Raw genomic sequence first — 27,087 nt, forward strand, 5'->3', positions numbered from 1 at the left:
TTTAACATTACATAAATTAGGGTTATTGCACTTAGACTGGCATTCAAATGGTTAAATTCCTATAAATGAATCAATATTTTATATTTATGATCAGGTCAGAAAAAGTTGTGCCAAAAAAGTGGATTTTTTCCATGCATCATAAGTATAGTATTTTCAGAGCTATGTATGTATGGTGTGCACTGGTGGTTCAAAAACCCTTTGACTCACATTGATAAGGTAAAATTCCTTAAAAAATAAAATAAAAAAAAATCAGTATTTGATATTCAAGATCATATAGAAGCCCATTGTTCCAAATGAAAAAAGTAACATGTACATAGTAAGGCAACTCTTAAAAAAATGTCATAATGCAAATTACAATTATGAGAAAAAAAGTCTAAATGATGAGATTAAAAAAAATATGAGATACAATCTAATAATTTCAATTTTTTATCTCATAATTTCGACTTTTTGTCTCAGAATTATGACTTGGGATTCTCTTTTGTAATTGCCTAACTCAGTTCTGATCCTGAATGACAAAATCCTGGAAAAAACTGTGTGAAAAAGTATGGCATTAATAATTAAGTAATTTTTCTGTCACTGTACAGCAAATTTGGGGGTTATTAATGTAAGGAGTCCATATGTGGCAAAAACACCCCAAATGCAAAAATTTATAAAACCGTAATTTTTTTTTTGAAAAGATAATGCATAAAAATCAAAGTTGTTTCTTTTTATATAATATATTTAAGGCTTTTTAAGAAAATCCAATTTTAATGTAGTATTTGAAAAAAATATATTTATTTGTTTTTTATTTATTTATTTATTTATTTTTTAACAAAAATTACAGATATACTTGTTAAACTGGCACTGATAGGGTTAAATTCCTGAAAATCTTATATCTGCTAAATATAATCAGGTCTGATCTTGACTGAAAAGATTATTAGTAGAAATCTTTGGAGATGTAAAATATTTTATTGCTATTGGCATCCATTTTTGGCCATTAACATCCATGAGTGCAACAATTTCTTAAAATGTAAATATAAAAAAATGCATAAATATTAAAACTGTTGCTCACTTTTATGATATTCATGGCTATAATAAACCCCATCAAGGAAATGAAATTTTCATGTAGTATATGAACAATACTTTATTTTTTTTAGATTACAACTATCAGAGTTTTTGCACTGAAATGGTTAAACCGACAAATGTAAACAATATTGGATGATTTATGATCAGGTCTGATCTTGATTAAAAATTCTACACAAAATAAAGCTGGAAAAATATGAATGTATTATCTTTATGATGTTTAAATTTGCTGCCATTTTTGTTCATGAACACCCCGAGTCAAGATTTCCTGCGAGTCCATCTAAGGGAAACATATACAGTAGGCTGTGTCCAAAACCACACACTCATTCCCTACTCCCTATCTGCTCTATAGTGAGCAGCATATAGTGGACTATTTAGTGGACTCAACTGCAACTACTCCGGCCGCGGGAAATGATGTCATCGCAGTCTCACAATTAAAATATTTAGCAACAACGGCTCATAGATTTCCATGACAACGGCTGAGGATCAAAATTAAAGGTAGAAATTCACTGGGAACTGATACTGAATGTAACTTATTTTAACAACAACAACAAATGGTCTTTAATGGTGAAATTACATTTTGTGGGTACTATCACTTATTTTTGCATAAAGATGATGGTCTCATGTCTTTTCATCCTCATAGGGTGTAAAAAGTTACTCCATCTTAAATCTTTAACATTTTCTTATAGATTAAATGCTTTGGTTAAAACCAACAAACAAAAAAAGCTTTAAAAACGTTTTTATATGTGTTTCTGTGCTCCTCTCGTTCGTCCATTGTGTTTCAGAGCAGCAACCGCAATGCATGATAATGGCTAGTGACCAAAGGTTGTTCACTACTTTTCACAATGCATTGTGGGATAGAGTGAGTGCACTATATAGTGACTAACAATACTCAGCATTCGGATACCGCTACAAAATTGCGTTTTCACTATATAGTGCACTATATAGTGAATAGGGAGTGATTTTGGACACAGCCAAAGAAAGATGTCTCCATGATTTTGTCTTGTACTGTTGCTGCGATGAGCCAGTGGAGACGGTGAGGACGATTTGTTGGCTCAGCAGAGGTAAGAGATACATAGAAGTGAACGGCCAGTAATCATGTTTATGAGGCGGAGATGGTTCTGGACTCCCGGTGTGTCTGATTGTGTTTTCTCTGGTTCCCAGCTTGGGCCCGAGTACACCCCTACCAGGCCATTGTGATTGAAGTATGCACTCTTGCTCGGCTTCTCCTTGGGGGGTAAAAAGGTGCGTGTAATACCGTTTGTGTGCCGTTGGGTGTTTGTGTTTACGTGCATGTCGGCCAGTGTGTTTTCATAAAGAAGGACTGTCTGTCGATGAAGACCTCCCATCACAAAAGAAAGCGCCGCTTCCCCTTTTCTCCTGCATGCAGCCAGTTCCCACATTGCTCTCATTGCTATGGCAACCGGCGCTCTCTCTCCTTGGGCTCTGCATGCATCCAATCAGAGTGAGACCTTTGTAGAGATTCCTCCGGGCTCCACTTATTCAACTTACCCCACCGGAACAGCCTCCACGCTGAAAAGGCTGGAACAAAGAGAGGAGAGACTCCCTCACCACAGCCCGCTATGACATAAAAAATTGGGGCTACAAGGTCGGGTTACAGGGAATGCGGAAGTAAGACGTACAGCCAAGGGCTGCAGGACGCACGGCAAAAGCAAAAACAGGAGGTAGCGCACGGCCATGGCCAATTTCAGTGGAAATTATGTGGAATAGGATTTGTTATTGGAAGCCTCAGAGCCTGGATACTTGGCAACTATAGCGCAGCTCTGGCACTGGTTTAAGCTTGATAAGTCAAAATGGATTCCGGCTGAGCCTATTTATGTCATTCCTGAAAACATATGGATAGGATTCAGGCGTTCAATACTTTCAACCTTCAACAATGACATTCAACACCACCCCTCCAGTCCATTAATCTTCCATGAGAATAGATTTATCATCCACAGCTCTGAGGGATTGCATTCAGTCAGCATCAGCCTGAACTGTATTTACCACAGCGACCTCGCTCTGTATCAATTTCAACAATTAAAGGGCCTTATTGTGCTGGGTGTACAGTAACGTACCTACAGTAAAGGTCACACGGTTCCTCCAAATCCTTTGTTTTGTATTGGAGGCCTTTAGGTGTTATAAATAATTAGCAGACTCAAACTAGAGCCAAATATCCAAACCTAAGGGCTGCTCTGAGGTCACATTCACACCGTTCCTCCCTGAATCTAATTATATTTTTGGACAGTGGATGCAGCAGAGTCTGAGTTAAACACTTGTGAACATGGGCAGCCGTGCCCCGAGCGCTTGTACAGACAAGCCATCCAGCGGGACCCCTCTCAGGCCCCTGATGGACATTCGGCTGTTGGGGTGCTGGCAGGGCGATGGAGGCGCGGCATAATTTTGCCCGACTGCCATGTCACAAAGTGTCACAATCTGTCTCTGACACCCCGACTGCAGGCGATGAGAGAGAAAATGGGAAAGAGAAATAAAATAGAGGGCGATGAAGGAAGAAGGGGGCTTGATTTTGGAGTGCCAGAGGTGGTAATAAGCATGTCTGGCCACTTCCTGGGTGACAGCCTATTCATCAGAGTGATTTAGAGTCAAAGGTGGAGGCAATTCAGGAGATCTCGTGTCTGGGTTCTCTGGTGAGCTAACAATGCAGGGAACAAGTCGATACTGCATGTTGAAAGAATCAGAAAAGAATAAGGCAGGAATCTCTCACTGTGGACATGATGTTTTACTTAAGAGACAGAGGTTTAGAAAGGGAGTGCTGAGGGAAATGTACCTTAGGAATTAATATAAACACCTGATAGTATGAGTCATCCTAAAAACCCTTAGCCTATCAATATTCCATATTTGATCACAGAGATGGATGATCTGAACATTGTTAAACTTCTTAGACTAAATATCACTTGATTTGATCTTGATTTGGGATTTTTGTTTGTTTTCAAAGTATTATTTCCAAAGCAGCTTACATTGCTTTGAACTAGAATATTCCCAACTGCAGTTTCTTCTAAAATAAGGCTATAACCTTCCCTATGATCCTAAAACTATGACTTTAATTTCCTGATTGAAAGATTTCCAGCAATACTTGGATGTGATTTCATCTGCTTCTCAAAGTGAAGCTTCACTGTACAAAATAAGTGACTCAGGGTGATCAGGGGTGGCCAGGTACACCTGTAAATTCAGCCATCCCAGTCCTTGACCATGATGCCTTTCACAGGTGGGACAGATGCCAAAATCTGCATGCAAAATCTGTTTGGGTGGTGTTGATAGGGGCTACAAGCAGGCCCACCTACATGACTGGCTGGGCCCCTGAAAAACCCAGAGGACGGGCCATCCCCAGTTGTGATGTACTGATATCAGTGCATGTGTTGGATCAGTAGCACTGGTGCTAGCATCTTGGCTATCAGTTACTTCACTGTGAAACTAAAGTGTGTCACGCTTCTATTGGGTTCCTATGTTTAAAATCTTCATTCATGCCACATTTTAACCCCTTTTCATCACTGTTTATGCACACTTTCTTGATACTTTTAACCCTACTTAAGCTGCCCGTCTCGCTTTGACCCATTTTAATCACTGAAACCGCGTTTCGTCCTTTTTAACCATCAACTTTTACGATTTATAGCAACATTTTCAACACAATTTTGCCATATTTGAACTGCTTTTCACCATTTGCAACTTTTTTCTTTCTTAAGAGATACTTGTTCACAATCTTGCCCTTTTTAACCTACTTTTACCACTGTTTACCAGTTTTTACCACTTTAACACTTTTCACTACTCAAGCTGCCCATTTTGCCCCCCATTGGCTCTGCTCTTCACACGCTCCTTGGGTTAGCCAAGCAGCATCTCCTGGCTTTCTACAGAGCTGAATGCTAAACCCTTGCTTTTGTTTGGAATGTATTAAAGTTTTTCCCACTTTTTTGGGAAAACTAGAAGTTCTGAATTTCTTAGAAATTTTATTTTCCAAAATCCACAAGTATTCACTAAATTTTAAAATAAATGTTCTAAAATTCCCAAACACATTTTAAAATATCCCACAAAATGAAACAAAAAAGTTCCTCTCATTTTTTTTTAGATTTTTCAGTTAAACTTTTTCAACAAGCCGTGACAATAAATATTCCACAAAAAAACTTCCATGTATATTTCTGAACACTTACCAGAAAGTGAACAACCAAACATTTGAAATAATATTCCCACCAAATTTTCTTATAAAGTTTAAAAAAATACAAATAAACTACATAAAATTCCAAGAAAATGTTGGAAAATTCCCTCAAACATCCAACCAAATCCCCCAATATTAACATAAAAATTTCCTGAATTTTTATGAATATTTTCCATAAGATTTCAGAACAAATTTGCTTTAAAAATTGAAATTCAACTCCCCAAATTAAAAATACATTTCGAAAATTTCCATAAAATGCCTGAAAATCTCCAAACAAATACCTTAAAAAAATACCAAACATCCAAACTAATTTTGAAAATTCCCATGAAATTGTTCAAACAATTTTCAAAGCACCCCCTCTCCACAGACACACACACAATTTTTGCTGAAACTCTCCAAAGGATGTAGACATTTCCCCCAAACCTCCATGAAATTAACTGAACATTTCCAACTACCTTCCCAAAAACACTGAGACAAATTCTCTAAAATTCCCATGAAAATTCCTGACAATTTCATTGTAATATCTCCCAAAATTCCCAGTCCGTTTTTTAACAGCAGAAATGATTACTATGTGGTAGGAAAGCCAAACTGTAATGTCCACATATGTGCATGCACATACTTAGGAGGGACTTAGGAGGTCAAAAATGAGTTTTTAACTTGGTTTCATCACTGAGTCACAAGGTTTTGGAGGAAAACTTTGGGGACAAAAAGATGGAATCCAAACTTTAAAACAGAGTCCCAACAGGTTAGGCACAGCTGGACTTTCCACCCTAAAAACACCGGAACATTCAACATCAGCCAAGAGTAAGGGAAACACATATTATAAATGAAAACTCCTTAATCCAGTGTAACTCTGACTAGTGCAAAGCCTCTGCCTGCCTTTAATTGTCTTTTTTATTCCTTTATCACGTGATTAATGACTAGAAATCTGCTGCTGATTTCACACTATCACTGCACACGCTGAGGTCTCTGCAAAGAGTATGATCCCGTGATAATGAGCTAATTATAGGTATAACATTCCTAGTTCCATATCTAAATGCTTGTCTCTAATAGGAAACATTTCAAATTATTGAGAGGCAGAGAGAGAAAGAGATGGATAATTGATGCGTGCAATTACAAGTTCTGTGTCGGAGCAAATTGGCCGGCGTATCTGGACATGTAGGGGGACTGCGACCTCATTTACATCAGAGTGTCAGGAAATAATTGGAGAATGTACTGAGGAGGTGGGATGGGCAAAATGTAATGTAGACCAGCCTCAGTGACATTACATAAGCGGTTCACTTGGACAGGGAGATCTAGTTTCGACAAGGAGCTCATGGACAAGACCGCACTCTGGGGTCAAGGGCATAACATCATGTGCAGCTCCAGCAAATCTAATCATAATGGTGATTTTTACAGCAACAAATATACTTAGTGACAGAAATCCCTTTCCAAAAGCTGTAACGTGAGTATTTCACCACATGCACATTCTGAGCAGGCTGTCATGTTTTAATCTAAAAGCCAGTAATAACTGAGAGCAGTTTTACTAGCCATAAAAGAAACCCTGGCTGTGTTTGGGCTGAAACGGCTTCAAAAGCTCGGGAAGACGATGTGCTTGACTTTTAACAATATCGCTTCCAGATGTTTCATTACAAAACAACTTTCAAAGACTTCACCGCAAGAAAACCTTCTCGTGTGAGTGCAGCCAGGACTCAAGAGTATGGATTTCAGGAACCCACAATTTTCTAATCTTCATGTCAGATGGAAAAACCAGCAAGAAAAGTGGAGTAAAACCAACTGAGTGCCAATATTAATAATAGTAAACTACGCACAACCAGGCCACGTATGAACCGTTACCCTATTTTCCAGCCGTTTTTCCACACAATATGCTGCATAAAGGTGTTGTCCAAAACCATTAGACCTCTGAGCATCTGTTTCCATTTGACAGGCAGAGTTTACTCAGTAGAAAAGCAAAGGCAGGATACAACAACAGGAAGCTTTGGCTGACGATACAAATAGCCCCTGAGATGTAGGGGTGCATTCATTACAGCCTGCCTCTTGTGCCTCTCATCAGGCTGGCTAACGCTGACTGGCGGGCTCTGACCCACTACTCCACAGCTTCTCTCTATTGCACCCGCCTCTCATCAAGAGCCTTGGGTGGAAAAAAAGGAGTAACATGCTGTTTACTCGCAATCCCAGGCCCGTAATTGCCAATTTATTTGATAGGCAGCCGGGTAATGATGGCATTTCACCCCTTGCCGCAGAGACTAAACAGGAGTGATTCATCCTGAGCTCCCTGCCCTCCCTCATCCAGCAGACTCCCTCCGCTCAGGACTGCTGCCTGCCTCCATGCCTGCCACCCAGACTGAAGGGGTGGGGTGTGGTGGTGGTGGTGGTGGTGGGGGGGGGGGGGGGGGTGCAAGAAGGAGGGGTGGCTTGCCATGTCAAGCTTCAAACAAACCCAAAAGGGAGCCCGGCGCTTCAGAGCAAATGCGGCTAAGCCTGCCAATTTAGCTGGGGTTTGGGGTTGAGGCAAACACAGGCGAGCTGATGTGCCATTTGTAGGCCTTAATGAGCTGGCAGGACCGAGTGAGGAGGGAAGGCGAGCGAGAGAGAGGAGGCTGCCAGGCCTGACCTCTGATGGCCTCCGACTCCCTGCCAGCCAGTGCCAGGTCGGCAAACTCAGTTCATCTGCTTCATCGGAGCGTGGTCGCTCTGTTAGGGGAAGGGAGTGCTACAGCAAATACCATTAGTGAACTGTTGGTCTAATGAACAGTTCGGGTCAAAGTGAGCGCCTGTCTCACGCTGTTCCCTGATACTAACGAGTGACTTAGATATTTCCTCTTTGTTTTGGAGCTGTAAGGAAGCATCTCCCCACAGTTGAACCACATGAGCCACACAGTTTCCAAAATAGTTTTAACATTTCAGGAGAACAAGCACAACAACAACCATAGCAGAGGCTTGCAAAAATAGCTTGGACATCACCAATCAGCCATCACTCTATGGCCCTCATGCAATCAAAGCAATACAATAAATCTCTCCGTCCACAAAATTGATCTTAAACAAAGCCTCTGCATTGCCAGTTTTTGTCAACATGGCAGAAGGATGATTTACTTTATCATTGAAGTTGTAGTGGGAGTTTTTAGAGTTCTGTGTTATATCAAATGTAATATAAAGCCACCTTTACATAATACCAGAGTAGGCTGAAGGCTGATCAATGTTCTTCAACAAAGAAAGGCATGGACAAACCTTCTCTCCATCCTTTGTGTTCATTTTATTATTATTTACTGGAAGCTAACAGACAGACTGAAAGTTGTACTGGATATCATGAGGGAATCGTAGTCAAAAGTTCAAGCCAGACCACTTCAACACAACAAAGTTTAAAAAGTTGTGGAAACTTTTAAGGAGAGATTGTGAAAGTTGGTCAGGAACTATAAACATACAGTCATGTGCATAAGTTTAAGGGATGTTGGGCACTAGGACTCCAGTGCTGGAGAGGGAGAGTATGGCCAGACAGCTTAATACCAGTCAACACGTGTATGCTGCTTGGCAGCTAAGGTCAAGCTTAGCATTTCTTTTGTCCGGCCCTTTTCACCCCTGGTAATAAGCCCAGACACCGCCCGCTATTCTCAGGCTCTTAGGACATCCACAGCGCATCAAGGGGCTTGCAGCAACCCTACTACCTGCCGGACAGTACCCTAGCCTAAGCCACGTTAACTGGCCACCCCCTACTCCACCATAAACACACTGACTTTGTTATTTTTTTCAAAAGATTATTTTCCTGTGCCTCTGGTAAATGCAAGGACATCCAGAGCAAGACCTGAGTTGTATTAATCCTCCTTCCCAAGCATCCTCAGGTGGGGCTAATTTGCCATAACAAGCCTCAATTCAACCTAAACTTTAGGCCCAAACATGCCTAAAAGTTCTGCACAGTACTGAGAATAATACCTTTACAAGAGGATTAAATGCACTCCTTATTCCAGGCAAATCCAAGGAAGGAACTTTGGGACACGAGGTTACATCTTTGCAATTTAATAAGATGGTTAGGAATCACATTTTGATGTGTACTGCATCTTTATCAGAGTCAAAGAGTAGGGGTGCAGCTTGAGATAGTAAAAAACTCTTCTCCTTGCTACATGTCAGTACTGATTGGTTGCTCAGAGCTGGAAAGTTGATACATTAGAGGCTTCTGAAACTTCTACATAAATTGAGTAAGATCCCTACATTTTACAAAGAAAGTGTTTTTTCCATGGCTTAACTATTTACCTGGCATGGAAATGATCAATATCTCACATCATACCAGACCCCCGGTTGGGAACCACTGTATTAAACAAAGCAGGTATTGCTATGTACGCAGATGACTGTAGAATATATGTATCTGTAGGAAATAGCAAGGATCAAAACAAAATGCTCCAGGAAGAATTAGTGCTGGTTTCAGAATGGGTTTTAGAAAACAAACTTGAACTGAACATCTTAAACACAAAGTCCATGATTCTTGGTGCCCTGAGGACTGATCAACAGCTGTGCATCTCTTTACAAGGTGAACCCATTGAGTTGGTTAAAGAAGCAAAACTGCTGGGGGTAACAATCGATAACAAACTTTCATGGATGAGTCAAATTAATGACATTGTTGCAAAAATGAGCAGAGGCATTTCCACTATGAGAAAGAATGCCTATTTTCTAACAGAAAACACACAAAAAAAGCAAGCAATTCATTGTCTAGTCTTATCCCACCCTGATTACTGTCCAACTGTCTGGTCTAATTCCTCAAAACAAGACCTAAATATGATCCAGCTCACCCAAAACAGAGACATCTGTTCAGTACTGCACTGCTCAATGAGGGACAGTGTGGCTGAGATGCATACCAGGCTGTCCTGGATAAATGTGGGAGAGAAACTTGCATGTAGCCTGGTCCAGTATTTAAGAAACATTATAACCTCCAAAACACCTGCATACCTGTACTCTCCGCTTACCTACACTAATGACAGACGCAGTTATGACACAAGACTAGCCTTCCTGTAGCACTTCACATTACCACTGCCCAGATCCAAAGCTTTAGAGAGGACAATGTCTATCTGGAATAAACTGCCTCTACATTTGGTCAATATTACTTCTAAGATTGCTTCAGAAAGAAACTGAGGACAGCCAGTATTGAAAAAAGAAATAAATGTTTACTTGTAACAGCTGGGCAATGATGAAATGAATATGACTGATCTTAAATAGACCGTTATGGAAACTTGAGTTATGATACCATAAATAAATATTTTAGCCATCTGTGTTCAGACTCTTGGTTTGTTGTGACTGTTTTATTTTATTGTATTGTGCTGTTTCTTGTTACACTTTGCATATTTGTTTGATTTTGTTTGTATTGTCATGTCTCTTTGTGGACCCCAGGAAGAAAAGTTGTTACTGCGGTGAAAAATAATGGGGATCCAATGTGAAAAAAAAATAAACATATAAATTACAACAAAAAGAATGCATGGCAGTATTTAGGTATTGGAAGTTTTAATGTTTAAAACGTATGCATTAGTGACTTGACAATAAGCAAGACAGGCAAATGCTCAGGAGGGGTTTACGAGGGCTGAAAAACTAAATGTGCAAAGTTTGCAATGACGGTAGGAAACCCCCCTAAGGGGACCCCAAATGACAGCAGTGTGCTGCCAAACACTGTGTGCATTATTTCAGTGCAGACATCAGTTTGTTAATGTAGGTCACTGAGAACAATGAAAGATTTTAATGTTCTTTACATTTAGATTTACAAATTAATACTCATGGGAGCACTGGAAATAAATTAATAAAATGACAACATTTTGCAATTTTTGTTGGTGTTGGGCTATTTTTAACATAATGGTAATGACACTGATGTTGGCTGGAGAAGACTGCTTGGTATCTATTTTTATACATAAAGAAAGCAAAACTAGCCAAAACATTACAAACACCCTACCATATAACACTAAAACTGATGCAACTATATCAGGGATTTAAAAGAAAAACAATGAGCAGAAAAAGAAAACCCAAAGAATTGTTTCCAATTTTGAACCTCCCAATTTTCTTTTTCCACTTTCTTTCAGTCTGGGGAACAGAGCTCTGCTACAAAAGCTTCCACTTGCACCTTTTGCAACGTGTGAAGTGGGTTTTTACAGCATGGCTGGAGGGGACTTGTTCAGAAACCTGCAGGGACCTGAGATGAAGTCTCACACGGTGCAACCATCTAAGGTGACACAGGGGCTTATAAAGTCTGTCTTCATGCTCCCCAGCTTTCAGCAGCCCTTCTGACGACATGCTCAGTCTCCTGTGGGGTGTCTTGACCACATGAAGAAAGGGAAGCCGGGGTTGATGTTCCCTCTATCCTCCAGGGTGTGAAGAGGCTGAAACGACCGCTCAGGTGGAAATGATCACAGAGAGGGTGAGAAATGCTTCCTGAGAACAAGTCAGGAGTTAGAATAGGGCCTCACTCATTGTTCTAGTAATAAATTCAACAATTTGGAAATATGGATGACTTGACAAAACAATTATGCGAGATATGAGAGACATAATGCAACTGTTATGTTCTGTTTATAAGTGTGTAGTGAGTCAAAGTGCAAATCATCAGAATGATGTGATCTTTTTTGATGGAAATGGTTGACTGATGAAGCTAAGCCTAATGACACCGTTTAAGATGATGGCAAAGGGTTATGGGATTTTAAAGACTGGCTGAAGTAGCAGTATGAAGCCTCTAAACTTCATCATATCATCGAGAGGCTCAGTGTCTTTAATGCATTCTTGCATAATATGAGCTTTGAGCAATTAAATGCATCTATTTTATCAAGATCAGTTGCATTAGCGTAATTGTTTCCTTGATGGAGCACAAATATGAAGTCATTTCAGAGTATTTGAGTCCTTGCAAAATGCAGGCACTGATTCGCCATAGCTATTTCATTTAGCTGTTACTGGCATACTCCCAGAGTTGTTTAAGTGCACCACTCTTGTCAGTGGAAGCTCCAACTGAGGAATCCATATCTACTAACAACTGTCTTAAACTCAAAGATCCAAATAAAGCCCTGTGTTCATACAGACTATGTATTTATAATAATAGTAGCTGTCTCAACTACTGTAAAGATAACTTTAAATTTCACAATGGTTAACACCATGATTCAATTCTTCTAGTCACATTTGCAAAGATGCAAACTTGCTTGCGACCCATCAACCACCGTGGCTGTGTCTTAAACTTCTACACTATTCATAACAAATCAGACATCAAGTTGAGCATGTGTTGCTTTACAAAGCCATGCAAGATTGGCTAGAATTATTAGGTATGAAACGTGAGTCACAGTGAACCTGCCCACAGTAGAATGAAGCTCACAGATTTTCCAATAGTGGCGCTCAAGGCCAGCCAATAAAGTAGATGAAAACAAAAAGCAACAATGCTGTTTAACTGTTCAACAGTTTAAATGCAACTAACACTTGACTAACTACATAGCTTTGTTAAAAACCATCGCATGTTTATTATTATTGTTTGATTCTGTTTATGGTGTCCTTACCTTGATTCAACTTTAACAACAAAGCTTGGACGCGAAATCCAGAAAAAAGTCATGTGATGTGTAGATGACCGCCTTTTTAAGTACAGGGGAATGGCATACGAACTGTCAGCTTGTTATGCAGTACGCAGTGTAATCTGCAGTTTCAAAAACAGCCTTTCAGCTTGTATAAGCCTGTTTTTTTATAAACTAATCCATGGCAGCATCATTTCAGTTTTCTTTTCTGTAAATATCTTACAGATCTTGTTGCTCTGGTGGCTTTACAAAGGGAGCACGCCAACACTGCTAGGAAATGAAATAATAAGAGATCACCTGATATCTGTTTCCAGTAATAAAAAATAGATGATGGTTGAATAACAATACTGTTTAGTGATAAATAAGGCTGTCAAATGATCACAGTTTTTAATCATAGATTTTCTGTAGTTAATCACGATTGATCCTCAGTTTTTGTTTAAAATTACAATATTTTTTGCTTTTAATTTTAATCTAGTTTTTCATTTTAGATTTTTGTACTTTCTTGGACTAAGGGTTATTGACTTCCTGTTTGGATAGTGACACGTTTTTATTCTTAAAGGGATACTTCAACATTTTGGCAAATTTGCCCATTGCCAATAGATTCGTTACCTTTAGTTGTCGGTGCAAGCTATTTTTAGATCAGCTGGGCTGAGATGGGAGCTGCTCTGCCAACACTATGGACTCTTATGGTATTTCCGGTTTTCCCTCATCAAACTCATCAAATACACAATCCAACAACTCCAAAACGCTCTTATGGACAAGTTGTGACCTGCACATTCACCTCGCTATGAAAAAATAATGTTTAATTATGTAACATTATGACACATGAAGCAGATACTCGGAACTACTCTCTTGAGTAAACCACTTTTACCGCTTTTGAAATCACTCCGCCCAGCAGCTGTGTCTGGAGTGTAGTTCCGGCTTTGCATGTGCCTCTAAAAACATCTCAGTCTCATAATGTTCCATGATTATTTCATAGTGTGGTGAATGTGCAGGTCACAACTTGTCCACGAGAACATTTTGGAGTTGCTGGATTGTGTCTTTGATGAGTTCGATGAGGGAAAGCTGGAAATACCATAAGAGTCCATAGTGTTGGCAGAGCACCGCCCCGCCGATCTACAGATAGCTTGCACCAACAACTAAAGGTAATGAACCTATTGCTAAGACTATAGGGATTATGGCAATAGGCGAATTTGCCAAAATGTACACAATTTTTCAGTTGCATGACTCTCTATAAAGTCACGCCAACTTTCAGTCGGATTGTGCCCTGTTTATTGCACCGTGTACATGGGGATACGATGGACAACTATGACTCCACTATGGTCTGAGCCCCTTCTTCCAGCTGGTCTGATGGATTGCTGACATGTTTACTATTTTGGTCGTATGAGTGCAGACACTCACAGTGAGAGCAGAACTGGGAGCAGAATCCTCAACTTTTGGGTAGTTTTTCCTTTTAGACAGCATCTTAGATCATCATGACAACAGGAATGACCCCCCCCCCCCCCCCCCCAATCCCCACCCTGCATCCTAGCTATTATAAAGAAAATAAACAAGCAGGAAATACTCCTTCCTGCTGACACAGGTGGTGATGCAGCTTGTGTGTGTGTGTGTGTGTGTGTGTGGGATAGAGTGGGAAACTGTCATAGAGTCGGCTTGAAATCACAGTGTGTGTCCAGCTTAAGGGACCTGTAAAAGAGTAATTGTTGGACTACACAGGGTACAGATGACTTCTCATTTGTCCACTGAGCTGTTTAGGAGTTTCTGCAAAGCTAAATGAGACATTAAGGAGCAGTGGTGGTGGTTTGGCTGCAGGAAGACATTTTAGTGACCTAGTAAAAGTGTGCTGAAAGGAACAATAATTCATGCTGTTTAAACGGAATTTGCTCTTATGATGCACCTGAATCACATTAATGCATAGATGCCAACAGTCTTTGTGAAAATATAACTCTAAATAGTGTGTCAAGCCCATCCATTGAATGTCAACGTACTTTGAAAAATCAGATTTGCTGTATGGGTCTTTTTATAGATTACTTTTACACCACAGTGTTCTGCTAAAAAATGCAGGCATAATGTGGCACAGTGGCTAGTTTGCACGGCCCATGCAACCGCTGTTGTCCTTGACGTGTGTTCCACAACATATTATTGTCATGTATTCTAAAGCATGCTGCTGCTTTGACTGATGCTGTAGCATTAGCTTGCTATATTGCCTCACACAGTTGTTTAGGGATTATTACAAAAACTGACACTGACACTCTGACATCCTGTCTGACAGTCACATTGAAGTGAATTAATCAACCATATGTTGTGTATCAAAGCTCCTTTGTTTAAGCTACATTTGCAGTGTTCTACTGCTGAACAGTCACCACAGGGCGGTCTGACAGAAATCAGCAAGTATCATTTCAATTTCTGTTGTCAACATCAAATTACTTATTTCATTTCATGCCCAGTCAAGCATCATGAAGCTACACGCAGAATCAGTTTTGCTTCAGTTGTTCGGCCGTGTCTTTCTCAAAGACTGGCTCGCCTCCCAACTGACAGCTTTAATTATGGACAGTTATCTGATCGCTTCACCGTTGATTCGCCACACAAATCAAAGAGCAGGGGTGGCCGCGTGGCAGCGGGGTCCCCGGAGACTGCTCGCTTTACATCCAAAATATGTCACAGGGGCGCGGGGACACGGCGCTCTTTCCTCTGCTGGTTAATGCTCGCCTTGAGCTCCTCCACCAGGAGCTAGGACCCGGGTGAGTACTGTCTTTTTTGTATCAGTCATAAAGAATCTCTGGGAGAGGGAGGATGAAGGGAAGAGAAAGTCTGTGTGTGTGTGTGTGCGTGTGTTATATAAGGCTCTTCACCTGTAAGAAGTTCAAGACTGCACTTACAATCTTTGAAGATTTAGCACAAGTGCTTCGAAGAGGCTGAACTTTATCGATTCAGCACCAAAAGATATGTGACGAAGTGGATAACATCAATTAATAACTTACCTTGTGTCTGTGTGAAACACTGCAGCTGCAAGGCCACATACATACTTATAAAAGAGGAGCACAACCCTCAACACTTAGGGTATCAAAACTACAGTGATTAACCATGCCAGCTGAATTCACTAGTATAGTTTAGAGCATCTTCATCACGTTGCATGCACTTACCATGGTTGACATTAAGTTTCCTTGTGTGCAATTGTACATGCGAAAATATTGTGATGCAAAGGCAAAGGCTGGACACTGTATTTTTGTCTGTGTCAAACCATACTAGTCGGTAACAAACTTGATTTACAAACTAAACAAGGTTACAAATATAAGGGCACTTTGTTCTGTTAGCATCTAAGCCGTCATCTGCTGGATGTTTTATGCTGAAGAAATGCAGGAAAAGGGGGCATCATAAAGCAAGAGACCAGGGCAGCAATGAAGCCTAACCCAAGCTTCAAAGGCTCAACCTTTATAAGAGACACTTAACCAAATACTTACCTTAACACCGGAGATGTGCACTCAGCATAGAACAAATGATTGAGCGTCATTATTCTTGTTAGTAAAGCTTTGGAATTAATTGCCAATTTAAAGATGTACGAATGTTTTTAGATGTTAGCACTCAATGGCGGCGACTAGACCTAGACTGGAAGTAGTTTTGGCTAATGGGCCTTCTCCTCTGGCTCTGCTACCCAAATGTAAACAAGCATAGTGAATGTAATCATGACTTATAGGGGCAACAAGTCTTACAGTATTTCAGTGAAGAAAGCAGAGATGCCAATGTATTTAAGCAGTGTCACATTAAACTGGAATATCTACCAGAAGTATGAGGACCCATATTCAGCACAGGCATGTTGATGTTAAACTGGAAGGTGTACAAAAGGGTGACTGCACCAGCACTAGGGCATGGTGTTTCCCACAGCCTAACAGTATGATATGTATCACAACACAGATGCTATGATATGATACATACCATGATAAACATTGATTTGGGATAAGAAACATGTTGTGATAAACATATCTTACAGCATTCACCACAGCAGCTTTTCTCTATAGAAAATGATTTTTAAAAAAGAAGCGTACTTTCAAGGATCTTACATTTTGAAACACTTAAATGTAAATCTGTAGAGATCAGAGTAAACTGAAACAGTCTACAATAACTAATCTAGCTATAACATGAAACTTTTTAAAATAAAAACAGTCCCCTCTGTTATTTCTCACTGCATTTAGAAGAATGACTCTTTGCTTTACTTCTGTTTACAATGGCACCACAGTTCTCATAGAAAACTGACAAGTTAGGTTGAAACAGTGCCATTGACACTCCTTATGCAGGTATGTAAAGCCTTCATAATCAGTGTTGCTGTTCAGCTCATGTCCTTACAAATAAAGCATAAACTGCTGCCTATTATCACCATTCTTTATACAGAAATTTTTATCACATTTCTGCCCCATTTTATTTATTATGTACATTTGCTGCTGTTTTTAATCTTTGCACTATCTGAAGCCAAAGCAACAGAACTTTGTTCTGATGTGCACTGTTTTGGTGTAAATCTGAATGACAAATTAAGTCTATCTAAGTCTAAGTTTGATCCTGTTTAGAAGTGAATTTTACTTTACAGTGCCATTCAGTGCTGGTTGTTGTGTGTCAATAACGATTGGTGTTCCTGCAGTGTTTTACCTTGTTTATTGCACAGCCTGCATGACTCGTGTCCAACTCTTGACTTTCTGGTGTTTGAAGAAACCTGAAATGTTCCAGTATCTTTGCTTTTAGTCTTCCTGGCAGTGGATAGAAACTATGATCCATGTTAGCAGTTTGAATACAATCTGTAAGTTGTTTTGGGGTGAAGAGGCATGCACTGTGTTACACAGTTTAGCATCTGTTGCTATCTGTTTGCTTTTATGTTAACTGCAATGTGGGGAATGGGTATTTTATAACTGCTGTCACAGCTTTTATGGACATGTTGATTCTGTAACATCTTTATAGATATGTGTACTAGTCCGTGATGTGAACCTAATCTGTGTTGACTCAGTTTTGAGTGCTTTCTGGGATATTTTTACAGTTAGACATGTCTGTTCAATGAAATTCAAATTTCTGTCTACAGTAAAATATTGACCTTCCTGGTTTGCACTGTTAACTACATGCAAAGGATTCTGGGATTGCTTGCAAGATGAACAAGGAAGGCATTTCTCCCTTATTGTGTGAAATTAATCAATGAAATCAAAATATTGTTTTATCACATGGAGTGCAGTTTTTAGTGAATAAAGTCCTCAGTTCAAAACAGGAAGTACGCCGCCAAAGTTGACGCGGGCCTGGAAATGTCTAGTGGGGCCACAACGATAAGAGAAAGTGGGGTCTGTACTATGGAGTTGAGTTTGGGTGATTGAAGTTGCAACTAATGGCAGAAAATAATCATAATGCATCCCAGGTTAGCAGCACAAAACATGAATGCGATACAGCAACAGAGCCAGAGTCATTTTTAAATTAATATATATTTAAATCAGAAATTCTAAACATTGCAGCTTTAGGGGACGTATTGTGTTCATTCCTGGTTTTCAGTGTAGATATCTTAGATCCACTCCCACCAGTGGTGTCATCTTTACTTCTTCACTTATCAACTGTAAGTAATGAGCAAAGATGTGCAGCTAGATACCAGCTGAGGCAGACAAAAACCAAAGCTTTCAGCCCTATGTGGGCATGAGCGGCTCAGATTTAAAACTTTTAAGAAAAACCTGCTTTACAAGTATTTCATGAGGATTTCAACACATCCATCAAGTTTGTTAGAGCTCAAGGATACAAACAATGCCTGTTGGTGAGAAACTGTGGATGGAAGAAAAATCCACAAGGCCCTTTTTAAGAACTGCTGAAATGAGTTTTGCCAAGAAATTACCCAAGTCTGAGCAAATACATCACAAAGGTCTGAAATGATGACTTTCTTTGGGCATTGTTTGGAGCACTTTTTCATTTATTTTCTCACATTTAGTTTGAATATGTCTTCATTTGAAAGGTTTAACCTGTGAGAGAGATCAATGATTGACCTTGGATTCAGACATTTTCTTAAAAAGATAGTGCTCTATGAAAACATGTTGAAAAAAAAACGCTGACAGCCTGCCTCTGGAGCAGTGATTTTGCATTGGTGTACTCACATCTGTCAGCCTGTCTCTGGAGCTGCTCCTGATGGACGGCTTGGACTCTCCACTTACGCTCTCGCTGTCGCTGTCCTTGCAGTTGTTCTGCCCCGGCTTCAGCTGCCAAACACAAAACACAAGAAGACCAAGAGGTTAACAACGTGAAGCAGGACCGTTAACAGTGCAGTTTGGAGCTTGGGTAGGGAGGACATCCCACAGAAATCATGAATATGTGAGAACTGGCAGGAGCTGCGGCGCTGTCTCTGTGAATCTGTCACGTTTCTGAGCCTATTCAGCGGCCCATCACTGCGCTTGCCAATGATAGACGCCATCTGATCTCGCAGTATGAGACCCCTCTCAGCACACGATATAGAGAACGGGGACAAAGACCCCTCCAGAACCTTCAAATGGAGCCGCTATCCCTTCCAAGCAGACACCACATGCCGAGGCAGCAGGAGCTCAGCAAAGTGTCATCCTCTAGACGCTCCGCTCGAGGTGCAGCAAAAATGACAAGAATAAAGCTGAGGACGTGCCAATCTGCAAGCATCTGAGGCCCTTCAAAATGTGGAGAACAATAAAAGACTCTTGGGAGTGTCGCGCAGAGTGGGAGGAGGCGGGGTTTGCATTGCCTGTCCAAGTCTGCGATTGATGTTGTCTGAAGCTCCCATGCTGCTCCTTCCAGACCAGACAAACGCTGCAGGTTTCATTTCAAAGCACATAAAAATACAGCTTTATGGGATGCTCTGCCACCTAATACGGAGCTGCACACACAAAGGACTTGGACTGGATGATGTTGGCACTCTCCTCTGTCGCTCTGCAGGGATGGGACATGGCTACAGTATATGTTTTAATATCCTTTTTGCACATAACGGCTATTATTTTGTGCAATGAAAGGGCACAAGGTGGGGGAATACTGAAAGAACTCTTGAGTTGAGCGGGTAATTAAAATGAAAATGTTCCCTTTTCTGTAGCCATTAGCGGTGTGAAAGGAATCCTATTCCTTGGGAGAATTGCATGATGGGTGGAGGGCGGGCGGATTCACCAGAGTGCTGAACGTGATAAGAGAGTTTGAGCTCAGGGAATGCCTGATGGGCCTGTTTGACTCTGCATGTGCACATTCATGCAGCAGGACTGCACAGCTCATAGTGGCACATGCACACAGGCTCATGCACACCAATGCCCCCGCGCTGTGATAGCACTAATTACCTCCAACACGTTCTATTCCCACAAAAACCAGGGCACATTTCTGCCTCTTTCTCTTGTAAATGCCAGTCTGTCTGAGGGGAGTTTACATATTTTTAGACAGAAAAGGGGAATAATATCTCTTCCACCCTGGTCTGTGAGCTGATCCTTGAAGAAAGGGCGAGGGATGATGTTTACGCCCCGGTCTGCAGCTCCTTCATCAAAAACATGTTGACCTATAATATTTATTAACCAGACTGTGTCCCTGCTGAACACACGGGGCAGCACATGCCAGCAAACTCATGCATTTATGAATGTGCACACACAAAATATCAGGCCGCCGCCGCTGCTGCTGACTCCTGAATCACATATTCCAGCCAAAAACAAACTAGTGTGGTGAGCAGAGCTGGGCACACACCTGTTAATCACAGATTATTGGCATTGAGTTTTTGAGTCACTTTTAATGTGGATGATGATTTAAAAAATGATTTTGATGCTTTAAATTTCCATTCAATTCAGTTTCCATTAAAGCTGTTTTCAAAACAAGAGCTTTCCACCTCCTTTACTTCAGAGAGCTGAAAGAATTACCAGCCAAACTTCTGCTTCGTTTGCATGGAGGTATGAACTTTGAATGAAAAAAGTTTCTATTATTAGTAAATTTGATTGATCAATGGGTCTTTCTAAGGATATATTTGAAATATACTTTATTCAATTTAATTGTTGAGGGACCTTTCCAGTATAGTGGAAATCACTGGTGGACTCAGAGGTGGAGCAGGGCGGTCATTCTCCCTCCTTGGTGGCCTAATGTTTATAAAACATATAGCAGCTAAAACAACAAAGTGCCCACTTTGGTGCCTCCTGAGTGGACAAAATTTGCCATAGTGCCTGATTTGGTGCCTTCTATGGACAAAATTTGATAAGTTACCCCCTTTGATGCCTTCTGATTCAGTGGTTCTCCACCTTACGCCCTTTTACCACCTCCCCTACACAGATCTAAGAAAAGCTAAGCCCCACATCAACATCAATTTTAATTGTTTTCATTGACAAAATCCCAACATAATAGACCTACATACCCTTGTCCTTGAAATTAAAAATCTATAATCTATTGATTATCATAACCGTGTATTAGGGCCATTCAATAAATGAATAAATACATAAATAAATAATTTTAAAAAGCGGATCTGTTTATTTTGAAAAAAAAAAAAAAAAACAACAACTCAAAATGTAAAAAAAAAGTTTAAAAAGTTGTAAATTTATGTGAAGAAAACACAACAATGTTTTACCTTAACAGTTGTAAATAGGCAGAGTGTTATGGGCGGGCCTTATGGGCCCGGGCCCATCCACTTATCCATTCGGCCCACCCAAAAAGTTTGGGAGATGATATACTTTCCTTTTCTAGGTGTGACTGGATGAATGTTCTGTCCTTCACATCTTTATGGGCCAATCAGAGCAACAAAACACGTGATGTAGCCGTACGTGACGTATTTCGATATCAAAATTTAAGACTTTGTGAACTTTTGACATGTCGATCTCCTTTTTTCTGGTAAATTTATGACTTTGTAACCTGCAATTCTGAGTTTTGTTCCTTTGTAAGAACACAACTTTATAATCAAATTTTTTTCTCCCCCCAAAAATGTTCATTCTGTGCAAAATTAACAAATATTTTCTTTTCTTTTTTTTCTTAAATATATATATATATATATATATATATATATATATATATATATATATATATATATATATAAGTGTGTAAATAAACAAACATCCATTGTAAATATTGGCATACTGGCTACTGGCAAAAATACAATATCATACATCCCTCCTTATCAATGTTTTACATCCTGTCACCATCTTCTTCATCACTCCAGACTGTAAGAAAAGAAGGATTGGAAAATCAAACAAAAAGGCAAAGATACAACATTGCACTAAACACAAAACATTTTAAACAGGAATGTAGAAACTATGATTCCCACAATCCATTGCAGTTCTTTAGTTAACACTATACTGCAGTACATTAACCGATATCCCAGACCTAAGGATTTTCTTTCCTCTGGGCGGCCTTCAGCTGCCAACAAAAGTTTGCAGTGGCAGTAAACGCCGCCATGGTAACAGCAGGCTAAACCAATCAGAGACATCCCTGTGACCCTCTGGGATTAGTGTTGGACTGCATATGAGCCGTGTTTTTCTTTAACCGGGGTTGATCATACAAACTTGTGACTTCTACAGGAGTATAGCCCGTCGCTTCACTCTAAGGTAGCTCTTGATAAGTCTACCTTGGATGATCATGACATTGTGACTATTAATCAAAAATGAATGTGATTTTACATCTAGAACCACACTGTTGAGCTGGATAATCAGGCACGTGTGGTGGAGATGTAGAGATTTGTCTTTTTTTAATCAATGTGGTATCACGGTGACTCTGCAGCGGTGAAAGAACATAATCACAACGTGTGCATCCCGGCTTATCAGAGGAAAAGTACTCCATGAAATCAGAAATCTTTCCCAAATTTAACAGTGTGTAATGTCTGAAGAACATGTCTAATAAAGACGTTCCAATAAAGAGCAGCTCATCTTTCAGGGCTATTACATAGCTCAGGACCTGATTACACAGCTATTTGAAAACGTATCCCTCAGCTTGTTCCCTTTAATTTCCCCCTGAGCTCCCTTAAATTACTTCTGTGAATTGTGTTTTTTTTTTTTCATCCACTCTCCCCTTTCTGAGGCTCAGATGATGGATTCATTTCTTTTTATGGTGTGATTAATAGACGACTTGGGCAAATGGAGGGACTGCTGGTGGTCAACGCCATCAAAAAGTGAAGTTGAGATTTAATGACCTGCTGTCTGGTGATAAATCTAAATGAGAGGCCTGTGTGGGGGGGGGGGCCGTCTCTGTGACCTCTGCTACATCAACGCTGATCCGATCACTCCTGCTTATTACAGCGTGTAAGTCATTCCATATATCTTTATTGCCTTTTAAACTTAGCTTCACTTTAAACCTTCTTTAATGAACACCATTCACATAGCGGCCATTTTCACTGATGTCTCATGATGGGAAGCTTAAATGTAATTACTAATCATACAGCTGAATTCCAGGTCATTAAATTGTGCTTAGAGATTTCACAAAACTTTTCAAAGAACATCTAAGACTTGAGACGTCTTATGATGGGTTTCCACCAAGTGGTCCAGTTTGATTCAGTCCAATATGGCACAGTTTGTTTGAGTTGATCTTGTCTTAAATATTAAAACTTTGCCATATGACTACAGAGTTTGAACAACAGTTACAAAAGTATCGCTGTACAGAAGATATCAAAGGTTTATATTGATAACTAAAGGCTATTAGATAAGAAATACCACAAGATACAAATACCATTCACTGAGGCAGAGAGAAGGAAACAGGTAACCTGACACGCCAGATGGCCTATATACTATTTCAAATAGCCATTAAATGGGATATAGTTCATATCCATCTGGGCAACTGCACATACACGATGGGCCAATGTGGGCCAGTCAGAGAAACAAAACATGTGACATAGAGGGCATGTGGAGCCATGAACAGAATAGGGTAATTTACTTAACCATAAGCTAGACAGGCAGCTGATACCATTGTTAAAGGTACAGTGTGTAAAACGGAATATTAACAAAATTTAAAGGTCACATATTATGCAAAAAGTCACTTTTTCAGGCTTTTCTAACAAAAATATGTGCCACTGGCCCATCCACAATCCCCTCAAATACTAGAAAAATCCATTTCCTACCCCCCTCTCTTTCCCCACCTTTCAGAAAATGTGAGCTGAAACAGGCTGTTCTCAGATTTCCCCTCATGACATCATGAGGGGAAATCCTCTGACAGGAGGATCAGGAGAGCCACATCCATGTCCTGAGATGGGCGCGGTCAGGGGCGGAGTCAGACAGCTCAGTAACATTTAAAGCCACAGACACTCTGAGCAGGGCTGAAATAGAGGGTTTTTTAGAAATACAAAAAGATTAGGATAATAGCCAGTCAGATTTCTAGGGTCAACCCCTGGATGCAACCTTGTCATCGACATTTTGCCACAATTTTCTTCCTGTGGAAAACAGCTCTGGGACCCAATTTTGGGTCCTGATCCACCATATGCAAACCACTGTATGTTCTGTAACACACCATCTAGAAGATATCATCATCAGCATAGTGTTCAGTAAACACTTGCCTTTGAAATGCATCGGTCATAATTAAGCTATTGCTAAGCAATCTATGATTATGATTATGACACCAGAGGAAATACCCTCTCTGTGGATTCGGTCAGTTGCTACATTCAGCAGAGATCTGCTCAGAGAAGAGACATGTGCATGCAGAGGCCTCCTACTGCTGTGCTGTACTGATGCTGGAGCATAAAGGCATTAATTAAGACGCAGGTTGAAGCATACGGATACATTTACTTAACAACCTCACTGTATCAGCACAGGCTGGGTAGGAAGTGGCCCTGCAGGAAGATAACAAACAGATGGTTTTAATATTCCAGAGGCTAATTTCACAACAATTAAAGACACAGCAAGACATTAGCATCTAATGAAACATTTAAACTACTAGTAAGTGCATCTGCCATTAATTTCCACACAGTGAGGTCTTGTTTTCCTGCAATCTGTTCTGCGTTAGGGGATAAACTTTTTTCTCTCTCGTCTCTTACCAGTCAGAATTTACTGGAGTGGAGAATCAACAACTGTTTTCAATCAGCTGTCAGCGTGAAGCTTTGGAAAAGAGCAGCCTGAAGCTCAGCAGGAGACAGATCAGCCCACAACTATGAGAAATCATTTTACACATCTTATAAATCATTTTCTACACAAAAAGAACAAGCTTAAGTCACCAACAACTACTCAAACTGTTAATTTGCTACAGTTTATTTTGGTGTGGAAGTGATGACAACTGAACATCCCCTGCAGCCAGTTTGAATGTGTCAATGTCAGAGTGCTTGGTTTCAAGAACTACTCATAATGGAGGGAACCATGGCATAATCAACGCTTTTATTGCTCCCAGAAACATACAAAATAAGCTGTTTCATGATTCATTTTTGCTGCATGTCATTTGTGCTGCTGCACATTTTCTTTCTTACCTTTGTTATATATTGCTAATTACTTTTACTTCTCCCACTGAGCTGTTGTAATAACCAAACTTCTCTCAATGGGGGATCAATAAAGGCTTATCTTATCTTATTTTATGTTATCGTATCTTATTTTATGTTATGTTATCTTATCTGATCTATCATACCTTATCTTCCATCCATCTTCTATACGCTTATCCCGTTCGGGGTCATGGCATTGGGCGAAAGGTGGGGTACACCCTGGACTGATCCCTGACATATAGAGACAGACATCCAGGCACGCTCACACTCACAGCTATAGCCAATTTTAGAGTCACCAATTAACCTGATGAGCATGTTTTGGTGGTGGGAGGAAGCCGAAGTACCCAGAGAGAACCCATTCGTACATGGGGAGAACATGAAATCTCCGCACAGAAAGGCCCTGGCGGGGAAGCGAATCAGGGACCTTCTTGTTGTTAGGCAACAGCACTAACCCCTGCACCAACATGCAGCCCCTTGTCTTATCGTATCTAATCTTATCTTATTTTATGTTATCATATCTTATCTCATCGTATCTTATTTTAACTTATCGTATCTTATCGGATCATATCTTATCTTACCTTACCTTACTTTATCTTACCTTATCTTATCTTATCTTATCTTAAATTATCCTACCTTATCTTATCTTATCTTACTTTATCTTATCTTATCTTATTATGAAAAAGTTGTTATGGTCAAACATAAAGCATAAGGATCTCCTTTCAGCCTGAAGAGGTTCCTCTGCTAAACATCTTGCTCATCACTATTTAGTACCCTGCTCATCAAACTGCCACTTACATTATAAATCAATAAGATGAAAATACTAATTTAGAAACTATCATATTAATCTAAAAATTATTAATTCTTCTGATAAACAGATCGTTTATTAGATTCTACAGTTAAAACTGCAGTCGTCCACTTTTCTTATCAGGGGGTTTTAGTGTTAATGGCATTCATCTATCAAGAAATAGCATGTCATAGCTATTTATACACTAAGTGTAGAATAGGAATCAAAAGTGCAAAACAGCCTTGTAATAAATTCATTGTACCATAGTACCATGACTTTTTAAGTAGCTAGAAATGAAGAACACACCATCATCTGCATAGAGGGCAATATCGTGATTCATGCCTGTTTGAACTGTATTTTTCTATCACCGCTTCTTAGGCGGCAAAAAGAAGCACTTGTGTGTAAAGGAATGAACATTTTGACCTGTTAGTAATGATCATTACATAATATTTAAGGGTGAAAGTACTGGTCAAATTTCTACAAAAGCTGTTTAAAATACAAAAACAAACAGAATACTTTCCAAAACACTGAAATTCCAAATTTCATTGAGATGAGCAATATTTTCAGTTATTTTTTTTTTCCACAATTAGATTTTTTTGACATGTTTCTAGATATCAAATTCAAAACAGGAAAAAGTATTTTCAAAATAATAATGAAATGTCTCAGTTTAAGCATTGAATTTTAATTTAATATTGGGTTCCAGTATTTTGCAATAACTTCTGATGTACAAACACACTAAACTTTTAAGCAATAGGCAATTTATAATTTAAAAATTAGCTAGAATGCTTTTCAGTGTTCCATAGGGTTATGTTAGCAGGTACATATTTTTCTTCTATCCCTACCATTGAAGAAAAATTTAAATAATTTCTTCAATCAGTCAGGAAATAGTGTTCATTCAGAGCTTTGTTAAGTTTAATCAAAGACTCGCTTTTTCTAGCAGTAAAACATGCCAGTAATCAGAGGGGATTGTCCATCCCATCAAAAAGATAATACAGAATTAAATGAGCCGTCAATGACTTCCTCTTTAAAGGTCTAGCATGCTAAGGATTTCCAATAATGTGTCAGGAGCTCGCTATTTCTTGACTGGCCTTGACCAAAGCTGTGCTCTTCCATTCACTCAAACACTCTCCACACTCTTGAATTTCAAAGAGTTATAAGACGTAGAAGGAATAGTTGAAAAGCCGTGCTTCTCAACATT

General features: G+C 39.7%; 1 protein-coding gene across 10 annotated transcripts in view; it reads right to left on the reverse strand.

Annotated features, from left to right (window-relative positions):
- The window catches only part of auts2a (activator of transcription and developmental regulator AUTS2 a), a 656,715-nt gene that overhangs the window by 350,501 nt on the left and 279,127 nt on the right, over positions 1-27,087 (reverse strand). For all 10 annotated transcript variants that reach the window (XM_041801239.1, XM_041801245.1, XM_041801247.1 and 7 more), the window contains exon 4: positions 18,846-18,947. In XM_041801239.1, the coding sequence (XP_041657173.1) occupies positions 18,846-18,947 (102 nt within the window). The remainder of the gene's footprint in view (positions 1-18,845; positions 18,948-27,087) is intronic.

Source organism: Cheilinus undulatus, linkage group 12 (assembly GCF_018320785.1).
Source record: "Cheilinus undulatus linkage group 12, ASM1832078v1, whole genome shotgun sequence".
Lineage (NCBI taxonomy): Eukaryota > Metazoa > Chordata > Actinopteri > Labriformes > Labridae > Cheilinus > Cheilinus undulatus.